The sequence below is a fragment of the Oncorhynchus masou genome, chromosome 24 (genome assembly GCF_036934945.1).
Source record: "Oncorhynchus masou masou isolate Uvic2021 chromosome 24, UVic_Omas_1.1, whole genome shotgun sequence".
Taxonomy (NCBI): Eukaryota; Metazoa; Chordata; class Actinopteri; order Salmoniformes; family Salmonidae; genus Oncorhynchus; species Oncorhynchus masou.
This window is the reverse complement of record NC_088235.1, coordinates 50,257,348-50,283,340: the sequence shown is the minus strand read 5'-3', so window position 1 is coordinate 50,283,340 and position 25,993 is coordinate 50,257,348. Positions and strand designations below refer to the sequence as shown.

The window sequence follows — 25,993 nt, the reverse complement described above, 5'->3', positions numbered from 1 at the left end:
CGTTGCATATAATCTGACTGAGCATACAAGTATCTGACTGAGCGGTGGTAGGCAGAAGCAGGCGCGTAAACATTCATTCAAGCAGCACTTTCGTGCGTATTGCCAGCAGCTCTTCGTTGTGCGTCAAGCATTGCGCTGTTTATGACTTCAAGCCTATCAACTCCCGAGTTGAGGCTGGTGTAACCGAAGTGAAATGGCTAGCTAGTTAGCACGCGCTAATAGTGTTTCAAACGTCACTCGCTCTGAGCCTTCTGGTAGTTGTTCCCCTTGCTCTACATGGGTAACACTGCTTCGATGGTGACTGTTGTCGTTGTGTTGCTGGTTCGAGCCCAGGGAGGAGCGAGGAGAGGGACGGAAGCTGTCCTGTTACACTGGCAGTACTAAAGTGCATATAAGAACATCCAATAGTCAAAGGTTAATGAAATACAAATGGTTTTGAGGGAAATAGTCCTATATTTCCTATAATAACTATAACCTAAAACTTCTTACCTGGGAATATTGAAGACTCATGTTAAAAGGAACCACCAGCTTTCATATGTTCTCATGTTCTGAGCAAGGAACTGAAACGTTAGCTTTCTTACATAGCACATATTGCACTTTTACGTTCTTCTCTAACACTTTGTTTTTGCATTATTTAAACCAAATTGAACGTTTCATTATTTACTTGAGGCTAAATTGATTTTATTGATGTATTATATGAAGTTAAAATAAGTGTTCATTCAGTATTGTTGTAATTGTCATTATTACAAATAAATAAAAATCGGCCGATTTAATCGGTATCGGCTTTTTTGGTCCTCCAATAATCGGTATCAGCGTTGAAAAATCATAATCGGTCGACCTCTAGTTGTAATGTTGACATGACACCAGAGATGGGTCTAACTTCTTTGACAACGCTGGTCCTGCCATGCATGCAAAGCTAGCTAGAACCTCTTTGATAACTGGTATAACTTGCTAGCTAACTTAGCTCATCAAACAGTATTTTCTTTGCTATTTCTACACAATGTCACTTATTAGAACCTTGCATCTCATTTTGAAGTCCCAAATTCCCACAAGATACTGCGAGAATTTATCGTGCTCATGTGTATAAAATCTGGTCATGGATTAGGAGCCACTCCCTTCAAAATATCACAGCCTCTTGCGATATGGATATTGCACATGTCAATATCGCAATGTTTATTAAAATTGGAATAATCATGCAGCCCTACATTAACCCAATAGCAGCCTCACCTAAATTAAGTTTCAGAGGAGGAAATCTAAATCAACATTAACCATATTCTGTTTAGTCAAGACCTGAAAACAATTCAGATAAGGGCAACTGGAATGAAAGTTATTTGTCTTTTTTAACTTTTTCAAATGTTTTCTGCTTTTTTACTCTCCAGGCCAGCGTATTGAGCGGAAGCAGCAAGGACACCAACTCCCACAAGGATGACGGTCTGTTCAAAGCTCCTCCCCCACCGCCCAAAGTCATCAAGTCTGTGACCATCCCCACTCAGCCTTACCAGGACATCGTCACGGCCCTCAAATGCAGAAAAGAACACAAGGAGGTGAGCCAGCCATGCTGGGGGATACTTCACGCCCTCAAGACAGTCAACATTATATTTTCACTGTAAACATCCCCCAAACACTCATCTGCTATTTTCACAACTTGTTTGCATGCTGTTAGAGATTTATTAGTCTCATTATTCATTTCAGACACAGTTTAGCCTGTTAATGTCCATTTGGAGCGCAGTGTAAAGATTGTCTTTGTTCATTTAAAACACAGCATGGGCTGGTCATGGCCTGAGGAGCATCTTGTTTTATTAAAGCACCACTGCCCCTACAAAGCAACTTCTTGTTTAAAAAATGGCCAATGTGGCATCGTTATGAGTGTACGACAAAGTGTAAATAGGATAAATTTGGTCATGAAGTCAATCTCGTCCTAAACAGAGATTTGCGAGATAATAGGAAAAATGTTATGTCACGAAATGAAGGGTACTGTAACAGTTTTCCTTGGGTTGGGTTTATTTCAATCCTGACCACAACTGGCATCACCTAAGTATTCATCAAGCGGCTGCATTTCTTAATAACCAAGCCAAATCGGGAATTTCAGCCCCCCTTTAAGGCCGAGCTATAGCAAGCAGATCTGCCTTCTGGTTCTTGACCAGACGGTTAGCTGCACATCCCCCTTGCCAATTGGGACTGAAGCTAAGCTATCTCGTTGGGCAGTTCCTTGGCCACACACACAATCGCGTGCCTAGGTCCAATCACTAGCCAGTAAACACAGACATGGTCTAATCTCTAGCAAGCAAACACACACAGCTGTTCAGACACTTCCACTCCCAGCGGTGTTCTTGATGAGGGGGTATTATCCCAGTCAGCTAATAGAACTGATGGAGTGGAGCTGCTTGGCATGCTGGGTGACTTTTCTTTCCTTCTCTGGACACACATGAATACACAGAGAAACATTTTGGAACTTGCATTGGATAATATTCCTTCTATTTTAAATATAGGGTTTTTTTCTGGATCAAAACGAGTCTTAGGTGGTTGGACGTGGCAGAAGGCATGAGGGGGGCGTCGCCGACCGGACATTGTAGAGGCCCTTGATGATCTTTTCTTCATACTTTATATCTTGTTTTAGTTTAAGTTTACACCAAACAGTTTTCCATCCCTGAAATGTAAAAAATGTTTTAAAAAAAAGAAAGTATTTTACTGTTTGGACATAGGCAGCCCGGAAAAAAAATAATAGGCGGTTATTATTGCTCTATGCTCGGTACCATTTGCTTGTGTAAATGTCACTCATCATGTCATTATTGCTCCCCCTTGCAGCTGTACACGGTTGTGCATAATGTGAAGCACTTCAACGATGTGGTAGAGTTTGGTGAGAACCAGGAGTTTACTGACGACTTTGAGTACCTGGAGACTGGCCTGAAGAGCAGCCAGCCACTCAACACACGGTGCCTTAGGTAAGACAAATCCACTCAAAATTGTCCACCTCGGGAAGGATCTTACCTGATTTAACATCCGTTCAATACATTTCCAGCTATATGCTCACGTCTAGAAGACATGAGCAGATTTAGTATTATTTAAACTTGTACACTTAATCTTCTATGTACTCTTCTCCTCTGAACTTCTTTAAACAACCTCCCCCTCTCTTGCTCTCTGTCTAGTATAATCAGTCTAGCTGCAAGGTGTGCAATGCCCAGTTTCCGGATGCACCTACGGGCCAGAGGGAAGGTGGCTCAGGTCTTCAAGATGTTGAATGATGCCCCGCAGCATCCGGTAGGAATCTGTTCTAATCTACAACCACAACTGACCCAAAATAAAGGGCTTCAGTAGGGTTACAATTAACCTCCCTCTGCTTATTTGTGGTGGCAGCATGACCTACTATTTGTCTTGTAGATACTTAAAAGTTCGCTATTTGAATATATAAGTGAAAGATTCAAGGACTTCCCCTGCCACCAGTTGCTTCTGAACTCATTGTTGCCCCTACCCGCTCTCCCTTCACTTGTCTCCAGAACCTTGCCCTGTGTACGGCCTCTCTAATGTACATCCTAAGCAGAGACCGGTTGAACATGGACCTGGACCGGGCCAGTCTGGAGTTGATGATCAGACTGTTGGAGCTGGAGCATGATCACTTGGGCCACCACCAGGACCAGCTGACTGCCAAGGAGATGACCAAGGTCAAGGAGAAGATTCGCAAGTTGTGTGAGACGGTCCACAACAAGCACCTGGACCTGGAGAACATCACGGTATGCAGGGACAATCAGAATAATGATTATGTTTAATATTTATATTGATGATGATTGTGGGTTGGAGTTCTACAGCACTTTATTTTGTTTGTTTTGCAGTCGTGTCACTTGGCCATGGAGACCCTGTTGTCGCTGACCTCAAAGAGAGCCGGCGACTGGTTCAAAGAGGAGTTGCGCTTACTGGGAGGCTTGGACCACATTATAGACAAAGGTGGGTGTTTGTGTGCGTGCATGTTCTGTTAAACTGTCGGAGCAGCTTTCTGCGCCAGAAGCATACTTTTTTTAGTTGTCCTAGTTCCTTTATTTGACAGTTGCATCTTATCAAGTTCAACTCACTTTGTTAGGCTATATTCATTGGCATATACACTACCATTCAAAAGTTTAGGGTCACTTAGAAATGTCCTTGTTTTGAAAGAAAATTTAAATTGTCCATTAAAATAACATAAAATTGATCAGAAATACAATGTATACATTGTTAATGTTGTAAATGACAACGGTAGATTACTTTTATAAATGTATGAAATATCTACATAGGCGTACAGAGGCCCATTATCAGCAACCATCATGCCTGTGATGGTGCCAATGGCATGTTGTGTTAGCTAATCCAAGTTTATAATTTTAAAAAGCAGCCAAGAAGTGCTCAGCATATGTGGGAACTCCTTCAAGACTGTTGGAAAAGCATTCCAGGTGAAGCTGTTTGAGGGAATGCCAAGAGTTGCAAAGGGTGGCTATTTGAAGAATCTCAAATATATTTTTGATTTGTATAACACTTTTTTTTACCTACTACATGATTCCATATGTGTTATTTCATAGTTTTGATGTCTTCACTATTATTCTACAATGTAGAAAATAGTAAAACTAAAGAAAAATCCTTGTAGGAGTAGGTGTGTATATGTACAGTTGAAGTTGGAAGTTTACATACACTTAGGTTGGAGTCATTAAAACTCGTTTTTCAACCACTCCGCAAATGTCTTGTTAACAAACTATAGAGTTGGGAAGTCAGTTAGGAAATCTACTTTGTACATGACAAAAGTAATTTTTCCAACAATTGTTTACAGACAATTCCAGTGGGTCAGAAGTTTACATACACCAAGTTGACTGTGCCTTTAAACAGTTTGGAAAATTACAGAAAATTATGTCATGGCTTTAGAAGCTGCTGATAGGCTAATTGACATAATTTGAGTCAATTGGAGGTGTACCTGTGGATGTATTTCAAGGTCTACCTTCCAACTCCATGCCTCTTTGCTTGACATCATGGGAAAATCAAAAGAAATCAGCCAAGACCTCAGAATTTTGTTTTATCACCTCCAGTTGTCTGGTTCATCCATGGGATCAATTTCCAAGTGCCTGAAAGTACCACGTTCATCTGTACAAACAGTAGTATGCAAGTATAAACACCGTGGGACCACTTAGCTGTCATACTGCTCAGGAAGAAGACGCGTTCTGTCTCCTGGAGATGAAAGTACTTTGGTGTGAAAAGTGCAAATCAATCCCAGAACAACAGCAAAGAACCTTGTGAAGATGCTGGAGGAAACAGGTACAAAAGTATCTAAATCCACTGTAAAACAAGTTTGTACTTTTTGTAGAAATGTCCTCTGGTCTGATGAAACAAAAATAGAACTGCTTGGCCAAATGACCATCGCTATGTTTTGGGGGAAAAGGGGGAGGCTTGCAAGCCGAAGAACACCATCCCAACTGTGGAGCATGGGGGTGGCAGCATCATGTTGTGGGGGTGCTTTGCTGTAGGAGGGACTGGTGCACTTCACAAAATAGATGGCTTCATGGGGAATGAAAATGATGTGGATATATTGAAGCAACATCTCAAGACATCAGTCAGGAAGTTAAAGCTTGGTCGCAAATGGGTCTTCCAAATGGACAATGACCCCAAGCATACTTCCAAAGTTGTTGGCTTAAGGACAACAAAGTCAAGGTATTGGAGTGGCCATCACAAAGCCCTTACCTCAATCCTATAGAGAATTTGTGGGCTGAACTGGAAAAAACATGTGCGAGCAAGGAGGCCTACAAACCTGACTCAGTTACACCAGATCTGTCAGGAGGGATGGGCCATAATTCACCTAACTTTTTGTGGAAGGCTACTTGAAACATTTTACCCAAGTTAAACAATTTAAAGGCAATGCTACCAAATACTAATTGAGTGAATATAAACTTCTGACCCACTGGGAATGTGATTAAAGAAATGAAAGCTGAAATAAATCACTCTCTCTACTATTAATCTGACATACATACAGTTGAAGTCGGAAGTTTACATACACCTTAGCCGAATACATATCAACTCAGTTTCACAATTTCTGACATTTAATCCTAGTAAAAAACACTTTATTTTAATGTGAAATATCAGAATAATAGTAATGAGTGATTTATTTAGGCTTTTATTACTTTCATCACATTCCCAGTGGGTCAGAAGTTTACATCATGCTTCACGATTGGATGGTGTTCTTCGGCTTGCAAGGCTCTCCCTTTTTCCCCCAAACACAACGATGGTCATTTGGCCAAGCAGTTCTATTTTTGTTTCATCAGACCAGAGGACATTTCTCCAAATGTGCAATCTTTGTCCCCATGTGTAGTTGCAAACCGTAGTCTGGCATTTTTATGGCTGTTTTGGAACAGTGGCTTCTTCCTTGCTGAGCAGCCTTTCAGGTTATGTCAATGTAGGACTTGTTTTACTGTGGATATAGGTACTTTTGTACTCATTTCCTCCAGCATCTTCACAAGGTCCTTTGCTGTTGTTCTGGGATTGATTTACACTTTTCGCATCAAATTACGTTCATCTCCAGGAGACAGAGTTTGAAGGTAGGCCTTGAAATACATCCACAGGTACACTTCCAATTGACTCAAATGATGTCAATTAGCCTATCAGAAGCTTCTAAAGCCATGACATTATTTTCTGGAATTTTCCAAGCTGTTTAAAGGCACAGTCAACTTCTGCCCCACCGGAATTGTGATGCAGTGAATTATAAGTGAAATAATCTCCATTAATAATGACTCAAACCTAAGTGTATGTAAACTTCCGACTTCAACTGTATGTTCATTCATTGTCATTCATTCATTGTGTGTGTCTCCTGCAGTAAAAGAATGTGTCCAGAACCTGAGCCAAGAGGATGACAAGGAGAAGCTGGTGTCATCGTTATGGGGGGCAGAGAGGTGTCTAAGAGTACTAGAGAGTGTAAGTACAACATCAAGGAGTGTTAGTAGGCTCAGATGTTTTAAATCCATTCATTGAGTACAAAATGGGAAAGTAAATAGACTGCACTCTCAGCCTCATCTAACCACTTTTTATTTGACCATTTTAAAAGGTATTTTAATGTCTTCCTGTCCTTCCTTTGCAGGTGACTGTCCAGAACCCAGAGAACCAGGGCTACCTGATCGCCTACAAGGACTCTCAGCTCATAATGTCCTCTGCCAGGTGAGAGTGACTGGAACACATGCTCATCTTTTGGTGACTGAGCCCTGATCTTTCACTCCACCTCTTCTCGCTCTGCCCAGTCCCCACCTCTAGTATACTAGTATAGAGACCAGTCCCTGTAAAGGACCCTGTGTTAAATCTCTGTGCCCTCAGTTTTTCTGGGACTCAGATGCTTTGACACCCTTAGGTGGCCAAGGAAGTCCCATTTAATTTGTATGATCTAATCCCATTTCTCTCTCTCACCCAGAGGTTTGCGGTACTGTGTGGAAATGATCCAGTGCTACAGCCGGGAGGTGAACAGCTCTTTGTGTTCGTCAGGCACGGCGCTGCCCCACTCCAGCTTTAGCAACGTGGGCAAGGCCGTGGAGGACTGCATGAGGGCTGTCATAGGGGTTCTGCTCAACCTCACCCACGACAATGGTAATATCACTGCATCAGCACGAATTCTACATTCGGCAACACTGTAGCTAGCGCATTGCGGTCCCTAGCTAGTGCCTTGTGCTCTCTGCTCTCCGTTGTCCCACGGACCTCATCACAGCTGTGCTAGAGTTCCCCATAACACACACCTTCTTGGTGTGTTTGGGCTGTAGTACTTAAGCCTGACTGGTCTCAGGCCACAGCTGACTACTGCAGGGTGGAGGGAGAGTGGTAACTGTGGACTGTACTGTGGTTTTTAGAGTGGGGAAGCACTAAGACTGGAGAGCAGGACCAGCTTATCATCACAGCACTCAACTGCGTCCTACTGGTCCCACGCTACATACCTCAGGAACAACGCTTTGACATCCGAGTCCTGGTGAGCGTGTGTATGTGTGTGAGAGGCCTTTATGTAAATGATTACACAAATCCAATTACCTGTACGATCTCTGAAAAATGTGGGTCCTTTGTACCCACTTTATTTGAAGTGCCCACAGGTTGAGGAGACCTTGAACGCTGACAATAGCTTGAATGCCAAAATATTTTTTCGGTCCTCTAATCTTAATGAATGACTAAGTAGTTATTAAAACCGAAGCTTCAATGTAGTAATTTCAGGGTTGTTTGTACTCACAATGTTTTGTTATGGATCTTATTGAAGTGTATGTCCTTGAGTGCTTTTTTTAACAGCATCTCTCGTCCGGTGTGTGTGCTGGTACAGGGCTTGGGGCTGCTGATTAACCTGGTGGAGTACAGTGCAAAGAACCGCCACAGTCTGGTGGACATGGAGTTCAACACAACCAGCCCTGAATGCAACCAGGGAGAGGCAGGAGGAGATGAGACCCAGACCCCTGAACCAGTCCCAACCTCTACAGAGATCGAGAACGGGGCAGAGCCACCTACAGCAGCCCTTTCAGAGGGTGCTGAGGAGAAGACCAAAAACTATTCCTCAGGTGCCCTGGCTGCTCTGGTGCAGGTAAGAGTTTTGTTATAACTACATCACGACTTCAGAATAACTTAAAGAGAAATGAGGCCAAATAACACAGGAAATGGAGTTACTCTTATGATTTTTGTGTCTGTCTTTTCCTCCTTCCACAGTTCTTCCTGGAGCGGGAACGAGCGGCCATATTGGCCGAGGCACAGACTGATGACCTCATCAGTGAGGCGCCCAAACCCCAGGACCAGAGTGGGGAGTGGCAGGAGACATCGGGCGAGATCCAGTGGGTCGCCACGGAAACCAACGACAGTGAAAATGACAAGGAGAAGGACACAAAGAAAGAGGAGGAAGAGGAAGAGCTGGACCTCAACAAAGGTAAAGATGTGTGTCTCTGTGTAAAATCCTATTTTTGCAACAGCAGTTTTCAATGCTCTCATTGTTCCATGTTGAGTGTTGTTCTCACTCTGTGGTGTTGTAGCTCTGCAGCATGCTGGGAAGCACATGGAGGACAGCATCGTGGCCTCCTACACAGCTCTGCTCCTGGGCTGTCTTTGTCAGGGCAGTCAGGTAAGCTTCCGGCAAATTAGCTATAACCCTGTTCCTTGATCCTGCCATTGGGGGTGCAGGCTTTTGTTCCATCTCAGCACCCACACACCTGATTCAATGAATCAATTAAGGGCTTGATTTCTGAGCTTGCAGGATTGAAGTGTAGGCTTCTGCAAACCAGTGCCATTCGTCTGTCTTGATGGCAGATCTCTTAGGGTGCTTCACACTTGTGCGTGAAGTTGAAGCTTGTCAAATCAAATGTATTGGTCACATACGTCCACGTGTTTAGCAGATGTTATTGCGGGTGTAGCGAAAGGCTATTACAATATTAGTTGCAACATAAATAAAGTATACATATTAACAAATAAGTGAAAAGGTAAGGCAGCTGCAGTGCGGTACGTTGTTCATGGTGAAGTAAAGAGGACATGATCGTGGTCTAAGACGCTGCAGCATGTGTTCGGATCCGGCCCACTTTTATTTCAGCAACTCTCTCGGTCCTCTTTACCTCTGTCCTGTCCAATGAACAAACACAAGTACAAGAGGAGTGGGGCTTGAAGGAAAAATTCCAAAATAAAAGTGAACCTGATCACTGATGCATAATGCTGTATCAGAATTCACTTGTGTTAATAGTTAGCTATTAAACAGAACATAATGAAACAATACATTCACATTAAAACAACCTGTTTTTGGTATTTAAGAAAAAAACTTAGTTTGAAGCTTAAGTGTCTCGTTGTAGCCTATTGCTAAATGGAAATCTGTGGGAAAAGCTAGTATCCTACATCTCATTGTGACACTGATATTCTGCTCCACCTACATCGGTGCAGAGTTGACCAAGAGCTCTGCCGACTCCAAAAACCAAACTTCTTATTGCTCAGGTTTTGTAGCCGGTTGCACATATATTTTCGGCGAGAGGAAAATGTTACAGATTGCCACTTGATGTGTATTTGCTCATCTCTCCTCAGGTTAATGTGATTAATGTACGGGGAAACCTACCCAAGGGAGATTTCTCCATCATGACGGAAATGCTGAAGAAGTTCTTGAATTTCATGAACCTCACTGTAAGTGGGAAATGTCTTTTTGATAATGGCCTAGCGTCTTACATGACTTAAAACATTATATACCAGACACACAATACAAGCTAACTTGCTTACCACCCTCTCTTTTTCAACAGTGTGCATTTGGAACCACAGGGCATAAATCCATCTCTCGTGTCATAGACTACCTGGAGCACTGTTAGCTAATCCTTCTTTGCACTCTGACTGCACATAACGGTCCTGCTAGATCTGGCAACCCCAGCAGGAGGGTTGTACAGAGAATCCACCAGAGGTCAACAGTGTTCCCCTGCAACGCTTCAACCTGCGTCCTCATTCTGAAGAGCAAGACACACAAACTCAGCACTTTCTGAACCAAAGCCACGTAAACATGTACCGTTGATTTTAATCAATGCTGTTTTAAATCTTCACACCATCCAACTACTGGTAAGATTCCTAGTTGCAGAGGACAGCTTGAGACAGCTGGCATGTGGAGTGAGTTTTTGTAATTTTTTTTATATATATATATATATATATATATATATATATATATAGAATCATGGATGTAATCAATGATGAGCTTGAAAATAGCACTCATGGACACGTGTCAACAATGTCTCTTAAGTTGTGTGGAATGGTTGAATGCAAAAGATCAGTGTAGCCATTTACATGTTTGCCTCTGACGGTTGTAGAAAAGGGAAGGTCATTGTGGAAGACCCCTGTAGTTCTCTCTAAGCTAAGCTTCAGCTCTGAATATGTCTATTATCTGTATAAGCTTACTGTCACATCGAAATTCACCTCTGTTGAAATGTTTTTTTCTTCAGTGCATCATGCTTGTTTAAGTTCTTAGAATGGCGTGTCATTTAACAATCTAAATAGATTTAAAAGAGCTCAGCAGCTCTGGATGACTGTTAATGTTATTTAAATCTTTGTTTTTAAATAATGGCACTTGGCATTGTTTTCCTTCCTGCCTTTCCCAATTTGACTTTACAGTAAAGAAATTCGAGTTTTGTTTTTAAAATAGCAGTTCAGATGATTTTAATGATTGTGGTTTTCATGTATTTATTTTACCATTAATGATCCAGATCTGATGCTGCTTAAGATGTTTCAAGTCTCTGTGCACTTCTTTACCTTTTACATGTTCCACCGAACATGTCACTTGAAGTGGCTGGGTATAATAACTGCTGTATATACGGTTTTATTAGACTCAGAGAGTCCTTGGTAAACCGGCCTGACATTAATAATAACCAAACCTCAGCCAACTGGCATAATCCTCACTGAAAAGGATTGTTCTTTGCCTATTATATTGTAACATTTGTTCTGTGGGCATTGTATCTAACCACTTCAAGTAGTGCCTATCCGGAAAGTCCTGCAATAACACACCTGATTTTTATATATATATATATATATATATACAATAAAGATCAAAACTAATCAATTGTTACTGCAAGGCTGGATTGCAAGCCTATATACCTAGTACCCTGTGTTGGTGACCCCTGTCCTAGCCCCAACCCCCTAGGTACTTGTGGAGGTCTGAGAGGACTGGATGGTAAAATTCTACCTAGCCTAACAGAGGGAAAAGTGAAGTTGCTACCATATCTTTTTATGCATATCCTTTCGGCTCTACACAAGTGGTGGCAGTGGTTGGCTTTGTGTCTTATGTCTAGTTGGACCTGACCTTCCTACTCTGAGTGGTGAATCCCCTTAACATCCTTCCAGCTATACTATAACTAGTCCTTGTCCTCCAAGAAGATAGTCTTTGACTGATAGCGGTTTCATGTAATTTCCCTCTGATTTGTAGAGCTGCAGTTGAACAGACACGTTTCTTGCGAGTTGATTTGCAAATCTGGTCATGGATGGAATTTCAGAATGTAAATAAAAACATCTGTAAATAGTGGTTAATGGATGTTAGAATGCTAGACTACTTTTCTGAAGCTGATATTTTTATTTTATACAACATTTCTCAGTTGTCATTTGAAGTAAAAACAAAAAAATGTATTAAAAAAAAGACAACTGCAAGGCAAAAAATGTTTGTACTGGTTTTGAGGAGATTCTTTGACTACATGTAAAGAATTGTAACTCAAATAAAAAGTTGCTACTTTCAGTATACTACTGTATCTTTCTCATGTATTTTTTGAGAAATATTTGTGTATGCATTCTGCCATTACCATACTGATGTGTTTAGCCTCATGAGGCAGACACTTAAAAACAATATGTAATAGAACTTGATATTGGTATTCGTGTGAAGAAGAGACCATATGCATGACTGTATTCTATCTTGTTTATCCTTATTTTTTCACCCCTATGAGGCCATGACTTTTGGCAGTGTGCGTGTGTGAAGCTTCTCGTCTCACTCGCCCTCTCTCTCTGTGTCTCTGTGTGTGTTCATTCACCCTGACAGACTCACAGAGCTGACAACGACTGTACACAGACCGAGTGAGTTACACAATAGAAACAAGCGTTTTATACTTAACAAAGCACCACATATTGACAGTTGGCCTTCTGCTTGACTGGCAGCTGTTTAATCGAGACAAATATGCTGGTATGTGTTAATACCCCATTCTCTTAAATCAACAAAATGCTAAAGGAAGCCTTCTGGGAATTATTTGAATATCTGGTAACCTGACAGACAAATACACATGATTATGTCTGAACCTGACAAGACATGGCAACATAAGCTGTGAAAATGTAGCCATGCAGCACAACTACCTTGACTTAATGTACGAGGCCAATGTGAGATCATGGAGTGCAACGTCTCGATGGCGACAGTATGTCAATGGAAGGGATAGACAGGAGTTCCACGTGTTCTCTTTTTTTTCATAGCTCATTATTGTGTTTGAATTCCAGGCAGGCAAGGGAGAGATCTATTCTCAATTCAAATGTAATCAATGTCAGAAGTGATGGATGCTGGATACTTAAGTGTAGAAAATGTGGATGAATATGAATGGAGAGGTAGTATTACCAAATATGGCAGATTAATGAAGATGTTTTACTCAGGCTGTTTACCATAGACACCAATGTGATTGCAGCGGGGTCTGGTCTGGTTAGTTCAGTGACCGTATATGAACCAGAAGAAAAGGAGCGAGTGAGATGTCTCGCTTCCTCTTCTGTCTCTGGTTTTACCCAGAGGCTAATTGGATTGATGTTAATTCCCTCAATGAGCATCGAGATCCTGCTGGGAGGATGGGGGGGGGGGGGGGAAATCATCCTCTCTCCTGTCTCTCCCAATCAGCCCGTTATTCTCCGTTCACCTCTCTCTGAGTGGTTTTCAATTGGGCAGAATGGCCACCAGGTGGCGAGAGCACTAAAGCACTGACCATATGTGCCTCATTATACCGGTGAACAGGTAGAGAGATACCCTCTAGATTTGATCTTACACTGGAAGACTTGAGTTCCTCATTTGTGCCTTCACACACTCAGCAGCCTTTTCTCACACAGGCCAAAAACACCAAATGAAGAAGACAATACACAAGACGCAGAAGTACACACTAGGAACCAGGGGAAAATTGACACTTTCCCATGACCGTCATCAATGCACAAACACACACACACTTGGGGGCTCTTTAATCTTGCACCTTAAATTATTGACTGGCACAGCAGAGTCAATAACCCATCTGTATTCCTGAGTGTGCATGACCTGCACTGTAATGGAGGGCTTTCATGTCTTCAGACCAGCCAGATGACTATTTGAAGGCAAGGTAGATATGAGCCATGCTACGGTTGTTTCTACTTTTCAAGTTTTTATTTCACCAGGTAGGCTCTCTCATTTACAAGATAAAGCAAAGCAGTGCAACACAGAGTTACACAACCAAACGTACAGTCAATAACACAATAGAAACGTCTGTACAGTAGTGGCGAAATAATTACAATTTAGCAGTTAAACACTGGAGTGATAGATGTGCAGAAGATGAATGTGCAAGTAGAGATACTGGCGTGCAAAGGAGCAAAAAATAATAATAATATGGGGATGAGGTAGTTAGATGGGCTATTTACAGGTGCAATGATCTGTAAGCTGCTCTGACAGCTGATGCTTAAAAGTTAGTGAGGGAGATAGGAGTCTCCAGCTTCAGTGATTTATGCAATTTGTTCCAGTCATCTGCAGCAGAGAACTGGAAGGAAAGGCAGAATTGGCTTTGGGGGTGACCAGTGAAATATACCTGCTGGAGCGCGTGCTACGGGTGAGTGCTGCTATGGTGACCAGTGAGCTGAGAGAAGGCGGGGCTTTACCTAGCAGGGTCTTGTAGATGACCTGGAGCCAGTGGGTTTGGTGATGAATATGAAGCGAGGGCCATTTAACGAGAGCATACAGGTCGCAGTGGTGGGTACTATATGGGGCTTCAGTGACAAAATGGATGGCACTCTGATAGACTGCATACAATTTGCTGAGTAGAGTGTTGGAGGCTATTTTGTAAATGACATCGCCAAAGTCAAGGATCGGTAGGATAGTCAATTTTACAAGGGTGTTCGGCAGCATGAGTGAAGGATGCTTTGTTGCGAAATAGGAAGCCAATTCTAGATTTAATTTTGGATTGGAGATGTGAGTCTGGAAGGAGAGTTTACAGTGTAACCAGACACCTAGGTATTTGTATTCTAAGTCAGAACCGTCCAGAGTAGTGATGCTGGACGAGCGGGTAGGTGCTGGCAGCGATCAGTTGAAGAGCATACATTTAGTTTTACTTGCATTTAAGAGCAGTTGGAGGCCACGGAAGGAGTGTTGTATGGAATTGAAGCTCATCTGGAGGTTAGTTTCTCACGGCAGAAGTGAGTCAGTCTTAATTGAGTGAGGAGGAGAAGAAGAGGGATGTGCGTGCATGTGTGTTTGCGTTCATGTACAGTATAAGAGTGTTGATGTGAGATTGTCAACCCAATGGAGTGTCTTGGTTCAGCCTCAGCAGATTATCTGTGGGATTGAACACGCATAGTTTCAATGCATTGTAAAAAGGAACACTTCATCCTTCAGAAAGTATTCAGACCACAATTTGTTACAATACAGCCTTATTCTAAAAAAGTTTTTTTTTATAATCTCATAAATCTACATACAATACCCCATAATGACAAAGCAAAAACAGATTTAGAAATTTTAGTAAATTTATTGAAAATAAATACCTTATTTACATAAGTATTCAGACCGTTTGCTATGAGACTCGAAATTGTGCTCAGGTGTATCTTGTTTCCATTGATATTCCTTGAGATGTTTCTACAACTTGATTGGAGTTCACCTGAGGTAAATTCAATTGATTGGACATGATTTGGAAAGGCACACACGTCTATATAAGGTCCCACAGTTGACAGTGCATGTCAGAGCAAAAACCAAACCATAAGGTCGAAGGGAATTGTCCAGAGAGCTCTGAGACAGGATTGTGTCGAGGCACAGATCTGGAGAAGGGTACTAAAAAAAAATGTCAGTAGCATAGAAGGTCCCCAAGAACACAGTGACCTCCATAATTCTTAAATGGAACAAGTTTGAAACCACCAAGACTCTTCCTATAGCTGGCCTGCCTGGCCAAACTGAACAATTGGGGAAGAAGGGCCTTGGTCAGGGAGGTCATCAAGAACCCGATGGTCACTCTGACAGCGCTCTAGAGTTCCTTTGTGGAGATTGGAGAACCTTCCAGAAGGACAATAATCTCTGTAGCACTCCACCAATCATGCCTTTATGGTAGAGTGGGCAGACGGAAGTCACTCCTCAGTAAAAGGCACAACAGCCCGCTTGTAGTTTGCCAAAACGTACCTAAAGACTCTCAGACCACGAGAAACAAGATTCTCTGGTCTGATGAAACCAAGATTGAACTCTTTGGCCTGAATGCCAACCGTCACATCTGGAGGAAACATGGCACTATCCCTACGGTGAAGCATGGTGGTGTCAGCATCATGCTGTGGGGATGTTTTTCAGAGTCCGGGACTGGGAGACTAGTCAGGATCTAGGAAAAGATGAACGGAGCAAAGTACAGAGAGATCATTGATAAATCTGCTCCAGAGTGCTCAGGATCTCAGACTGGGGTGAAGGTTCACCTTCCAACAGGATAAAGACACTGCCAAGATAGCTGTGTAGCAACACTCCCTATCCACCCTGACAGAGCTTGAGAGGATCTGCAGAGAAGAATGGGAGAAACTCCCCAGTTGCAGATGTGCCATGTAGCATCATACCCAACAAATTTTGAGCCTGTAATCGCTGCCCAAGGTGCTTCAACAAAGTGCTGAGTAAATGGTCTGAGTACTTATGTAAATGTTATTATTTTTTACATATTTTGTCAAAATAAATTAGCAAACATTTCTAAAAACCTGTTTTTGCTTTGTCATTATGGGTTATTGTGTGAATATTGATACGATTAATTAAAAATATATATTTTAGAATAAGGCTGTAACGTAACAAAATGTGGAAAAAGTCAAGGGGTCGGAATACTTTCCGATTGCACTGTACATGTTAAATAAACAGACTTTCCATTCTTCTCTGATAAAATCCTAGTTGACCCTGACACTCGTCTCCCTGGACAGAGGTTAAGCGTGTGGATAGGATCTTAAGGGAGGTGAGAGACTTTATAATTCTTATGACAGTATGTTTGGGAACATGGAATAATCTTAGACGTAAAGCCTCATGTACTGAACAATATCATACAGGGACCAGAGAGTGCAGACTGTCGTCTATATCTTTCTCCCTCTCTCTACTCAGTATTATTTTACTCTTTGCTTATGCTATTTGTTTCACTCTGTCTCCATTTCTCAATCAATGTCTGTCTCTCTGTAAGCTTTCGGTCTCTTGATCCCTTCTCAACTCGGTCCTCTCTCCTCCATTTTCTACTGTCTGTTTAATTTACCCTGCATGTTTTGGAGATGTTTCTGATTGACTGCCAGTACACCACATCTGAAGGCCCAGCTACTAGCTTGACTGTATGAAATAGCTGAGGTTCTACTGACTTCAGAGGGGCTGACAGTCAGAAACATATCTCGGGGCACTCTTGAGTCTCAGAAGTAATACACAGGGAAGTGGACTCATCTGAACAGGACATTCAGTGGGACGAGCCTTGATGGCAGCAGAATGTTTGATATTGAGTTCTGTTAGAAGCCAGTGCCAGATATCCGTTGTATTATGTAGCATTAGCACCGGTAATACCCCTAAGATGCTAGCCCCCCTTTAGTGAGACACTTCACAGAGAAGCCCATTCGTTCCCATGTCACACGAAGTACAAAGAGAAAAGTGTGGGACTAAAGGATGAGCAGCTGTGTCAGTTATCCAGGGGATGCTATTTAAAGAGGCGTATTTCTGAGAAGAAAAACAGACCTGAAAGGCCTTGTATTTGCATTATCTTGCATAATTGAATCTGAGTAATTCAAAAGGAAATTCATACTAATCCTCCCCTCTGCCTGGTGCCCTGTGAAGCTGCGCTGCCTGGGGGAGAGGAGACAACCACACATGGGGAGGCCAATGGAAGTTTCTTTCCATCTTAACTAGCAGGGGATGGACAATTTTCCACCAACCTTCCTCCTGGAGAGCTACTGGCTTGCAGGATCGTCCTCCAACCCTGCTCTAACACACCTTATTTTGTGCAGGGCTGGGGCAAAAGCCTTCATACCCAGAGGCTTTCCAGTGCAGGGTCAGCCACCCTCTGGGTGGTAGCTCGTACTGTATTTGGAATGGAGGTCATGTAGGGGGACGGAGACATCAATCAGAGTGAGATCCTTAATGTTGCCCATTGTGGAGCTATACTCCCTGCCCTTAATGCATTAAAGTATAGATGGAAGTGAATATACTGATATTTGACAGCGTACATTATCCTTAAAGAATATGATGTGAATTTATTTGGCATAAAAGGGATCTTGTAGCACAGGTCAACAATAAACTATTGTGCTCCTGGAGTCATATGAGACTTAAAACTTTGCTTGGAAATCCAAAAACAATGCGTGCCTCCATTTTTTGCTAAGCTCTTGGTTTAATTAAGAATGCTCGGTAGAGTATGGACAGTTCACTTAGATGATCTTCATTCTGTCTAGTTCAATTTAACAACCCCTTCAGGTACAACTACACCTGAACCACAAATAAGTCTCTGACATGGAACAAATTAACCATCAAACAGAGCAGATATCTCTGCTTCTCTCCTGTCATGTCTATCTATTCCCCCTTCACCCCTGCTCACATATTAAATTCCTCTCATTCTCTCCATCTCGAACACATACAGAATGTAGATGGGCAAATAGAAATGGGAACAAAGAATTGCTTATTAATCTGTTTTATTCATTGGAATGTCGTGGAGAACGTTACTCAAGGTGTGATGCAAACAATTACAATTACATTGTGTTCACATGTGTGTGTTTATGCAGAACAACTCAACTGTGTGCGTGGTTGTGTTTGTATACAGCTGCCTGGTCCCCTGAGTGTGTAGTCAGCTGGGGACGACAGAGTGTGCTTAACACTGGGCATTCAGATTCAGATTTTATTCCTCATTATTATTCCTATTAATGAAGCTCTCTCTCTCTCTCTCTCTCTCTCTCTCTCTCTCTCTACGTTTACTTACCTTCATTGTAGCGCCGGCCCAGCCTGGACCACATGGTCCTGGGACTCTACAGCCCTCCTGGGTGGATGTGGCGTCTACTTTTAGGCCTGCTGCGCTGTGAGGGCATCATAACAGTGACTGTGCGCTAGTCGTCCTGGGCTGTTTTTGTGATGATTTCATTGGCCAATGGATGGTGATGTGAGCCCTGTTCTGCTTCAGCAGGATGAGAGCGGTGTGGACCTCCAACTTGAGCTGATTCAGACTCGAGTAAACACTGTGGGTTTAGTCATAACCCTTCAGAGATACAAAAAACTGTAACACCTGCTTTGATCCAAGATGGAAATATACAGAGCAGGGTTCTATTTCAATGATTTTTTCCCGATATCTCACGTGGGGGTTCGCTAGGACTGCCTACTCTCTCGGAAGTACCTATCAAAAGCGTCTGTTGGAGACAGGAACCACTCTCCCACCCTCTGGTTATTCTCGCTTCTCTTCCTCACAAAGAGTCACTACTCTAGCTCTCCTCATATCGACTAGATACCGGTTTGTCTGCTTAATCTAATAGTGAAGGACATCGCTGTCGAGCATAGGTCTTCAGAGCTTGTCAAGAGGTTGAGTACTAACCGGAAGGCTTTTGTTTTCGAGTATAAATTACTTTCCTACTTCTCAGTCTCCATTGGTAGCTAGCGTCACTGCTAGCTATTGAGACCTAGTTGGCCTGCATTTGAGACCTAGTTTACATTTGAGTCATTGAGCAGATGCTCTTATCCAGAGCAATTTACAGTTAGTGCATTCATCTTAAGATAGCTAGGTAGTACAACCTAGTTCTGCCAACAGCGAGTTGCAGTAGACCAGATTAGGACCTCTGACGCTTCCTGTGGGAGGTAGGGTTGTACACTGCGGAGGTGGTAGAGCATGAACCTTTAGGAGCGAGTTACTGCTTTGATGTTTGCAGAGAATGACAAGATGTTGTCCAGGGTCATGCCAAGGTTCTTTGCATTCTGGGAGGGTGACACTGGAGTTGTCAATCAGGATGGAGAGCTCTGAGCGGGCAGGCCTTCCCCGGGAAGAAGAGCGGCGGCATCTTGTTGAGCTTGAGGTGGTGGGAGACAATCCAAGCTGAGATATCTGCCAGGCACGCAGAGATGCATGTCACCACCTGGGTGTCACAAGGGGGGGGAGAGAGTAGTTGAATGTCATTCGGATAGTAATGATAGGAGAGACCATGTGAGGATATGATGGAGCCGAGTGACTTGGTATATAGAGAGAAGAGGAGAGAGCCAAGATCCAAGCCCTAGGGGACACCAGTAGTGAGAGTACATGGTGCAGACACAGATCCTCTACACATCACCTGGTAGGAAAGACCTGCCAGGTAGGATGCAATCCAAAAGTGTACACAGCCTGAGACGCCCAGCCCTGAGAGGGTGGAGAGGAGGATGTGATGGTTCACGGTGCTGAAGGCAGTGGATAGATGTAGGAGGATGAGAACAGAGGAGAGAGAGTCAGCTTTGGCAGTGCAGAGAGCCTCCGTGACAGAGAAGAGAGCAGTCTTGGCTGCGTGACCCATCTTGAAGTCTGACTGGTTAGGGTCAAGAAGATCGTTCTGAGAGAGATAACGAGAGAGTTGATCAGAGACAGCACACACAAGTGTTTTGGAAAGAAAGGGATACAGGTCTATAGTTTTTGACATCAGATGAGTCCGTTTCTTAAAGAGGAAAGTGACTCCGGCCATGTGGAAGTCAGAGGGGACACAGCGAGTGGTCAGAGAGTAGTTAATGATGGAAGTGAGGAATGGGAAAAGGTCTCCAGAGATGGTCTGGAGAAGGGAGGAGGGGATGGGGTTGAGCGGGTAGGTTGACAGTCGGCCAGATCTCACTAGTCGCAAGATTTCATCTGGAGAGAGGGGAGAAAGAGGTCAAGGCGCAAGGTAGTTCTTTGTGAGTGGGACAAGTGGACTCAATAGGCTGAGTGAATGAGGAGCAGATGTCATCAACCTTGTTTTCAAAGTGGGGGAGGGAGAGGGTGGAGGATTAAGAAGGGAGAGGAAGGTGTAAAACAGTTCTCTGGTTAGAGTCAGAAGCTTGACGTTTAGATTGATAAAAGTTGCTTTAAATCAGCAGATACAGAGGAAGTGAAGGTAGAGAGGAAGGAGTGAAAGGATGATAGGACCTAAACATCCGGAGGACCTTTTCGCTCAGCTGCCCACAGCCCTGTTCTGTAAGATTACAACAAGTCACACAGCAAGAAGGGAAGGCCGAGCCGGGCCAGGATGAAAGGGGACAGTGCAAGTCATAGGATGCGGAAAGGGAGGAGAGTAGGGTCATAAATCCTTCTCTCTCCTGATTCTGCATTTAACAGAAGGGGGAGATATGATAGAAGAGGAGACAGCAGTTCCACTCCTTCATTGTCCAGTCAATGAAAAACAACAAATTCACAACAAATGAAAGCAACTGTCCAAGCAGAAAGTAACTCATTGAACAAGCAAATATGAGGTCAAGCGTATTGTCTGGAGGAGTTGGAGGGGATTGGGAAAGAAATGAATTGAAAGCAGACGTCGGTTGAGGTTATCAAGTACGAAGAGCAGTAAGCCATCGTCAGGAAATTAGCTTATCAAGGTGCCAAGCTCATTGAGGAACTCTCCAAGGGAACCTGGTTGGCGGAAGATGACAACAGTGTTAAGCTTCAGTGGACAAGTGACAGTGGAAGCATGGGATTCAAATTAGGAGATGGACAGGTGAGAGCGGGCGAAAAGAGAAAATCTCCAGTTAGGAGAAATGAGCAACCCTGTGCCTCCCCCGTTACCAGATGCTCTTGGACTCAGAGAAAATGTTGTCAGATGAAAAGAGAGGAGATGTAGTAGCAGTGTTCTCTGGGGTGATCCATGTCTACGTCAGGACCAAAAAGTCAAGGCACGGAATGGCAGCATCAGCTGAGATGAACTCTGCATTTTGACCGCAGGTTAGCAGTTCCAAACACTGCCAAAGACCCAGATTTCTACATGGGTTGTGCACGCAGGGTACAGTAAATTAGAAGGGTTGCAGCCAAGGTGTGGGGAGTGTCTGAAAAGCCTACAGGGAGAGGAGTGAACAGGTATAGAAAACACATCGTTGCCAAAGCTACTAAATAGCTAATTAGATCATCAGAAAATAACTAGGTAAGATACTCAAGTGTGAGAGTGATGTGGAGCTTTCCTTTCCATCCTTACTCGAAGGACTTGACTGACACGACTGCCGCTGAGAAACCTCTGCTAGGCATATTGCCTGCACTAACTGTACTAATTGCTGATTTCCTAGGAGAGAAGAAACCACTCCCCCTCCAATTAAGCCACTGATTACCAAAACAAGTCGCAGATTGCCCTGCCCCTTAACCTTGTATGATGTGTCAGCAATCATCTGCAAGTTATGAGCAGTCAGCAGTTCACACACCATGTACTGGGAAGACAGGCAGCACTTAAAGAAGATGGGCCCCAGCTAGCAAAAATGCAATACTAGACAACAGATAAAGACAAAAGTTATACTTATCACTCCTGGAGATATCAGGAGTCTCCTAGCTACAGAATGAAGTAACTCACTACCATACCCTATCTGCAATATGGTAGAATTGTTAGCTCCCTTCTCTAGTCTAGTTAACCTACACAAAAGTATGTGGACACCTGCTTGTCAAACATCTCATTCCAAAATCATGTGCATTAATATGGAGTTGGTCCCCCCTTTGCTGCTACAACAGCTTTCACTCTTATAGGAAGGTTTCCACTAGATGTTGGAACATTGCTGCGGGGACTTGCTTCCATTCAGCCACAAGAGCATTCGTGAGGTTGGGCACTGATGTTGGGCGATTAGGCCTGGCTCGCAGTCTGCATTCCACTTCACAATAACAGCACTTACAGTTGATCAGGGCAGCTCTAACAGGGCAGAAATTTGATGAACTTACTTGTTGGAAAGGTGGCATCCCATGATGGTACCGCGTTGAATGTCACTGAGCTCTTCAGTATGGGCCATTCTACTGTCAATATTTGTCTATGGAGATTTCATGCCTGTGTGCTCAATATTATACACCTGTCAGCCACGGGTGTGGCAAAATAGCTAAATTCACTAATTTGTAGGGGTGTCCACATACTTTTGGCCATGTCATGTACTTTCACCTATTGTGTTAACTAGACAGACCATCTCTTCCTTCACAGCACTGTTGGTCACCGGAGCACTCTTTATGAAAGCTAACTCAGTCATTCGGTTTCTTTAAGCCAGCACTGAGCTAGCCATGGCATACTTTCACCAAGAGGTAGCTTCCAGCTAGCGAGCTAATGCCCCACTAGCCTCACTGCTATCGGGTTATACAGTGCTCAATACTGTTACAGTAGATGTTATCCACAAGGCTCCTAACTATATATTTTGGTACGCCATTTACACAAGCTAATATTTGACATTGAGTGGCCGTCTTCTGTAAGGGCTCAGCTCCCTTCAAGGGACCTATACGATGGGAAGAGACTGCAGTCCCATTCAGCTCCGCTAAAGTTACTGCTCCCTGCAGTACTAGCTTGCCTCAGGGAAGCTAAGAGCTTGTGTGAAAAACTAACTAGGTTTCTTGCTAACGATACCCCAAGCCTGGACATGCATAATATGGAGGAATCCCGGTTTGGAAACCCTCCCATGGTGGAGCCGTCACTGGATTACCAGCACCTCACTTCCTGGGAAGGTGGAGCGCTTTACTGCCTTCGTTTTTCAGAAGGCAACAGCCCAAGAAAGTAGAGCTCTCAACGTGACCTCTTTCTTGTTGACATATTAGACTGAGTTACAAGAGAAGGTGGGGAAGCAACTGGACTCGGAAACCCAAGACCCAGATACTTGGGAGGAGATCTGTATGATTACAGACCTGAGCCCCCGGGCCTCCTGTTGTGCCATCCAAAAAGGACACTTTGGCTGAGCTTATCCAGCTTAACAGACAAAGACAAAGTGTTCCTCCTGGATGCCCCAGTGACACTCAATGAGTTGTTCTGTCGCCTCCAAAAAGCAAGGCGAAGCCTTCAACCCCTGCTTGCCTCGCAGACCCGGGCTCCTTGGCAGCCCGTCGGTTCCTGAATTTCTCCCCAGCCTCACAGCTGGTAGGGGTCAACAAGCTGGCCTTGGTGGACCAAGGTCCCCGGCGACACAGCAATCTACCAAGACTCAGGCAAGGCCCCTGATCCAGGCCGTACCTGTAGGGAAGCAGTCATACACGCAGCAAGGATCCACCCTGCTGTCCCTCCTAGGGGAGGTAAGAAACTCTCTCTTTGGATTTAATTGTTGCTTCTCCTTCCCCTCTCCGATTTTTCGCAGCAGTGAGAAGGCAGGGCTGTGTTAAGACAAAAACTCTTTTTTTAAGACAAAACAGCTCACATTCGTGACCGTGTTCACATGAGAAAATTAAGGAAACATACTTTTTGTTCCCCGGGCGTGCCTCCCTCCCTCAGCCTCTCCCCTCGCACCTTCTCAAGTTTATTTATCCGTCAATCACAGTAAAGCCAGTTAGGGTATGTGCTGCTCCAGTTTTCTCGCCAGAGGGCATTGCTACTCTGTACAAGGTAAGGGGACCCTAACCATTCCGCTCCACCATTTCATGGGATGACAGGTTTCCAGCGTTCACTGTCAAACCCCCTCAGCACAGGATTCTGAGTGGTGCTTTTTCCTCTACTTGGCAAAGACGACTTGACTTCTCCGTTGAGCTAGTGAGTTCTCCGTTGAGCTAGTTAGTGTCGTCATTTATTCCTTACGTTCTGTAGAAGGACTGAGAAGCGTAGTTCTGGTGACTTTTTAATATGAGGACAGTCCAAAATTAATTTAAAAAATGTTGCTGACACCATTTAAAATAGAATTTCCACATCCTGATATGAGCCAGTAACATATTGGTAAAATTATTTGTTTAAATTATGCATGTAGCCTATGCATGGTTCATATTATCAAGTATGCTATTGGCAATAAACATTATGACCTGTAGCCCAACTCAAGCAGCATAATGGCTCTATAAAAATTATAGGCTGAAGTATGGGGTGGCCTATCTGCATTTATCCTATTGGGCTAATCATTAGCTAGAACCCAAATGTGATCTTTTAACTAGTTAACATCCTATTGATGAATTATATGTCCCAAAAACACAGTGAATATAACATAGCTTGGGTCAATTGTAGGATAACTTGGGGTAAACCGCCAAACGGGGTAACACACCCTTTTCCTCTATTTCATGTCAAAAAGTTCCCTGGTTGGCACTACTCTTGCTCAACAAAAAAATGTAATCTGTCTCATCACAATTTTTAAAGTCCCTCCCCCCCAAAATATTTCCATAAACGGCCACATAGAGAAGTCAGATTTGAACATTCCTACTATAGTCATCACCTTTGTGCACAAAACATAAATTGAATAGATTTTTTGTATTCACTTACAGCCAAAGATATGAACATTTATATTCATCCAATGTCTGCCATGCTTTTGGATGATGTGATGAAGTCTTCGCTGCTTGTACTGCTCCCTGTGCGCACTGAGTGCTATTGCGCATGTAAAGTTGGATCGTGTAAACCGGATGCAACCCAGATATCAACCTGGTCTCAGAGCATTTCTTATTATGCTATAATAAATCCGAGACACTCCATTTACACTGAACAAAAATATAAACGCCACATGTAAAGTGTTGGTCCCATGTTTCATGAGCTGAAATAAAATATTTGTTCCATATACACAAAAAGCTTTTTTTCTTTTAAATGTTATGCCCAAATTCGTTTACATCCCTGTTAGTGAGAATTTCTCCTTTGCCAAAATAATCCATCCACCTGACAGGTGTGGCATATCAAGAAGCTGAATAAACAGCATGATCATTACACAGGTGCACCTTGTGCTGGGTACAATAAAAGGCCACTCTAAAATGTGCAGTTTTGTCAAGCTTTGAGAGAGCGTGAAATTGGCATGCTGACTGTAGGAATTTCCAACAGAGTTGTTGGTGGGAGGTAATTGGATGTTCATTTCTCTACCATGAGCTGCCTTCAACGTCATTTCTGAGAATTTGGTAGTACGTCCAACCGGCCTAACAACCGCAGTCCACATGTAACCACGCCAGCCCAGGACCGTCTGAGAGCGTCTGAGAGACACCACACAGCTGATGAAACTGTGGGTTTGCACAACTGAAGAATTTCTGTACAAACTGTCAGTTTTCTCAAAGAAACTCATATGCGTGCTCGTCTTCCTCACCAGGGTCTTGAACTGACTGCAGTTCAGCATCGTAACCGACTTCAGTGGGCAAATGCTTACCTACAATGGCCACTGGCATGCTGGAGAAGTGTGCTCTTCATTGATGAATAACAATTTTGTCTGTAAAGGGCAGATGCCATTGTGTGGGTGAGCATTTTTCTGATGTCAACGTTGTGAACAGAGTGCCCCATGGTGGCGGTGGGGTAACGATATGTG

At 43.3% G+C, this 25,993-nt stretch overlaps 1 protein-coding gene across 1 annotated transcript in view; it reads left to right on the top strand.

Moving 5' to 3' along the window:
- LOC135512298 (wings apart-like protein homolog) overlaps positions 1-12,186 on the top strand; it is a 32,885-nt gene extending 20,699 nt beyond the window's left edge. The window contains exons 7-20 of the mRNA XM_064934184.1: positions 1,380-1,544; positions 2,806-2,942; positions 3,147-3,258; positions 3,495-3,728; positions 3,828-3,939; positions 6,815-6,912; positions 7,076-7,152; positions 7,400-7,572; positions 7,830-7,945; positions 8,285-8,539; positions 8,662-8,875; positions 8,979-9,067; positions 10,009-10,104; positions 10,218-12,186. Coding sequence (XP_064790256.1) covers positions 1,380-1,544; positions 2,806-2,942; positions 3,147-3,258; positions 3,495-3,728; positions 3,828-3,939; positions 6,815-6,912; positions 7,076-7,152; positions 7,400-7,572; positions 7,830-7,945; positions 8,285-8,539; positions 8,662-8,875; positions 8,979-9,067; positions 10,009-10,104; positions 10,218-10,283 — 1,944 coding nt within the window. The 3' untranslated portion in view covers positions 10,284-12,186. The remainder of the gene's footprint in view (positions 1-1,379; positions 1,545-2,805; positions 2,943-3,146; positions 3,259-3,494; positions 3,729-3,827; positions 3,940-6,814; positions 6,913-7,075; positions 7,153-7,399; positions 7,573-7,829; positions 7,946-8,284; positions 8,540-8,661; positions 8,876-8,978; positions 9,068-10,008; positions 10,105-10,217) is intronic.
- The last annotated feature ends 13,807 nt before the right edge of the window (positions 12,187-25,993 follow it).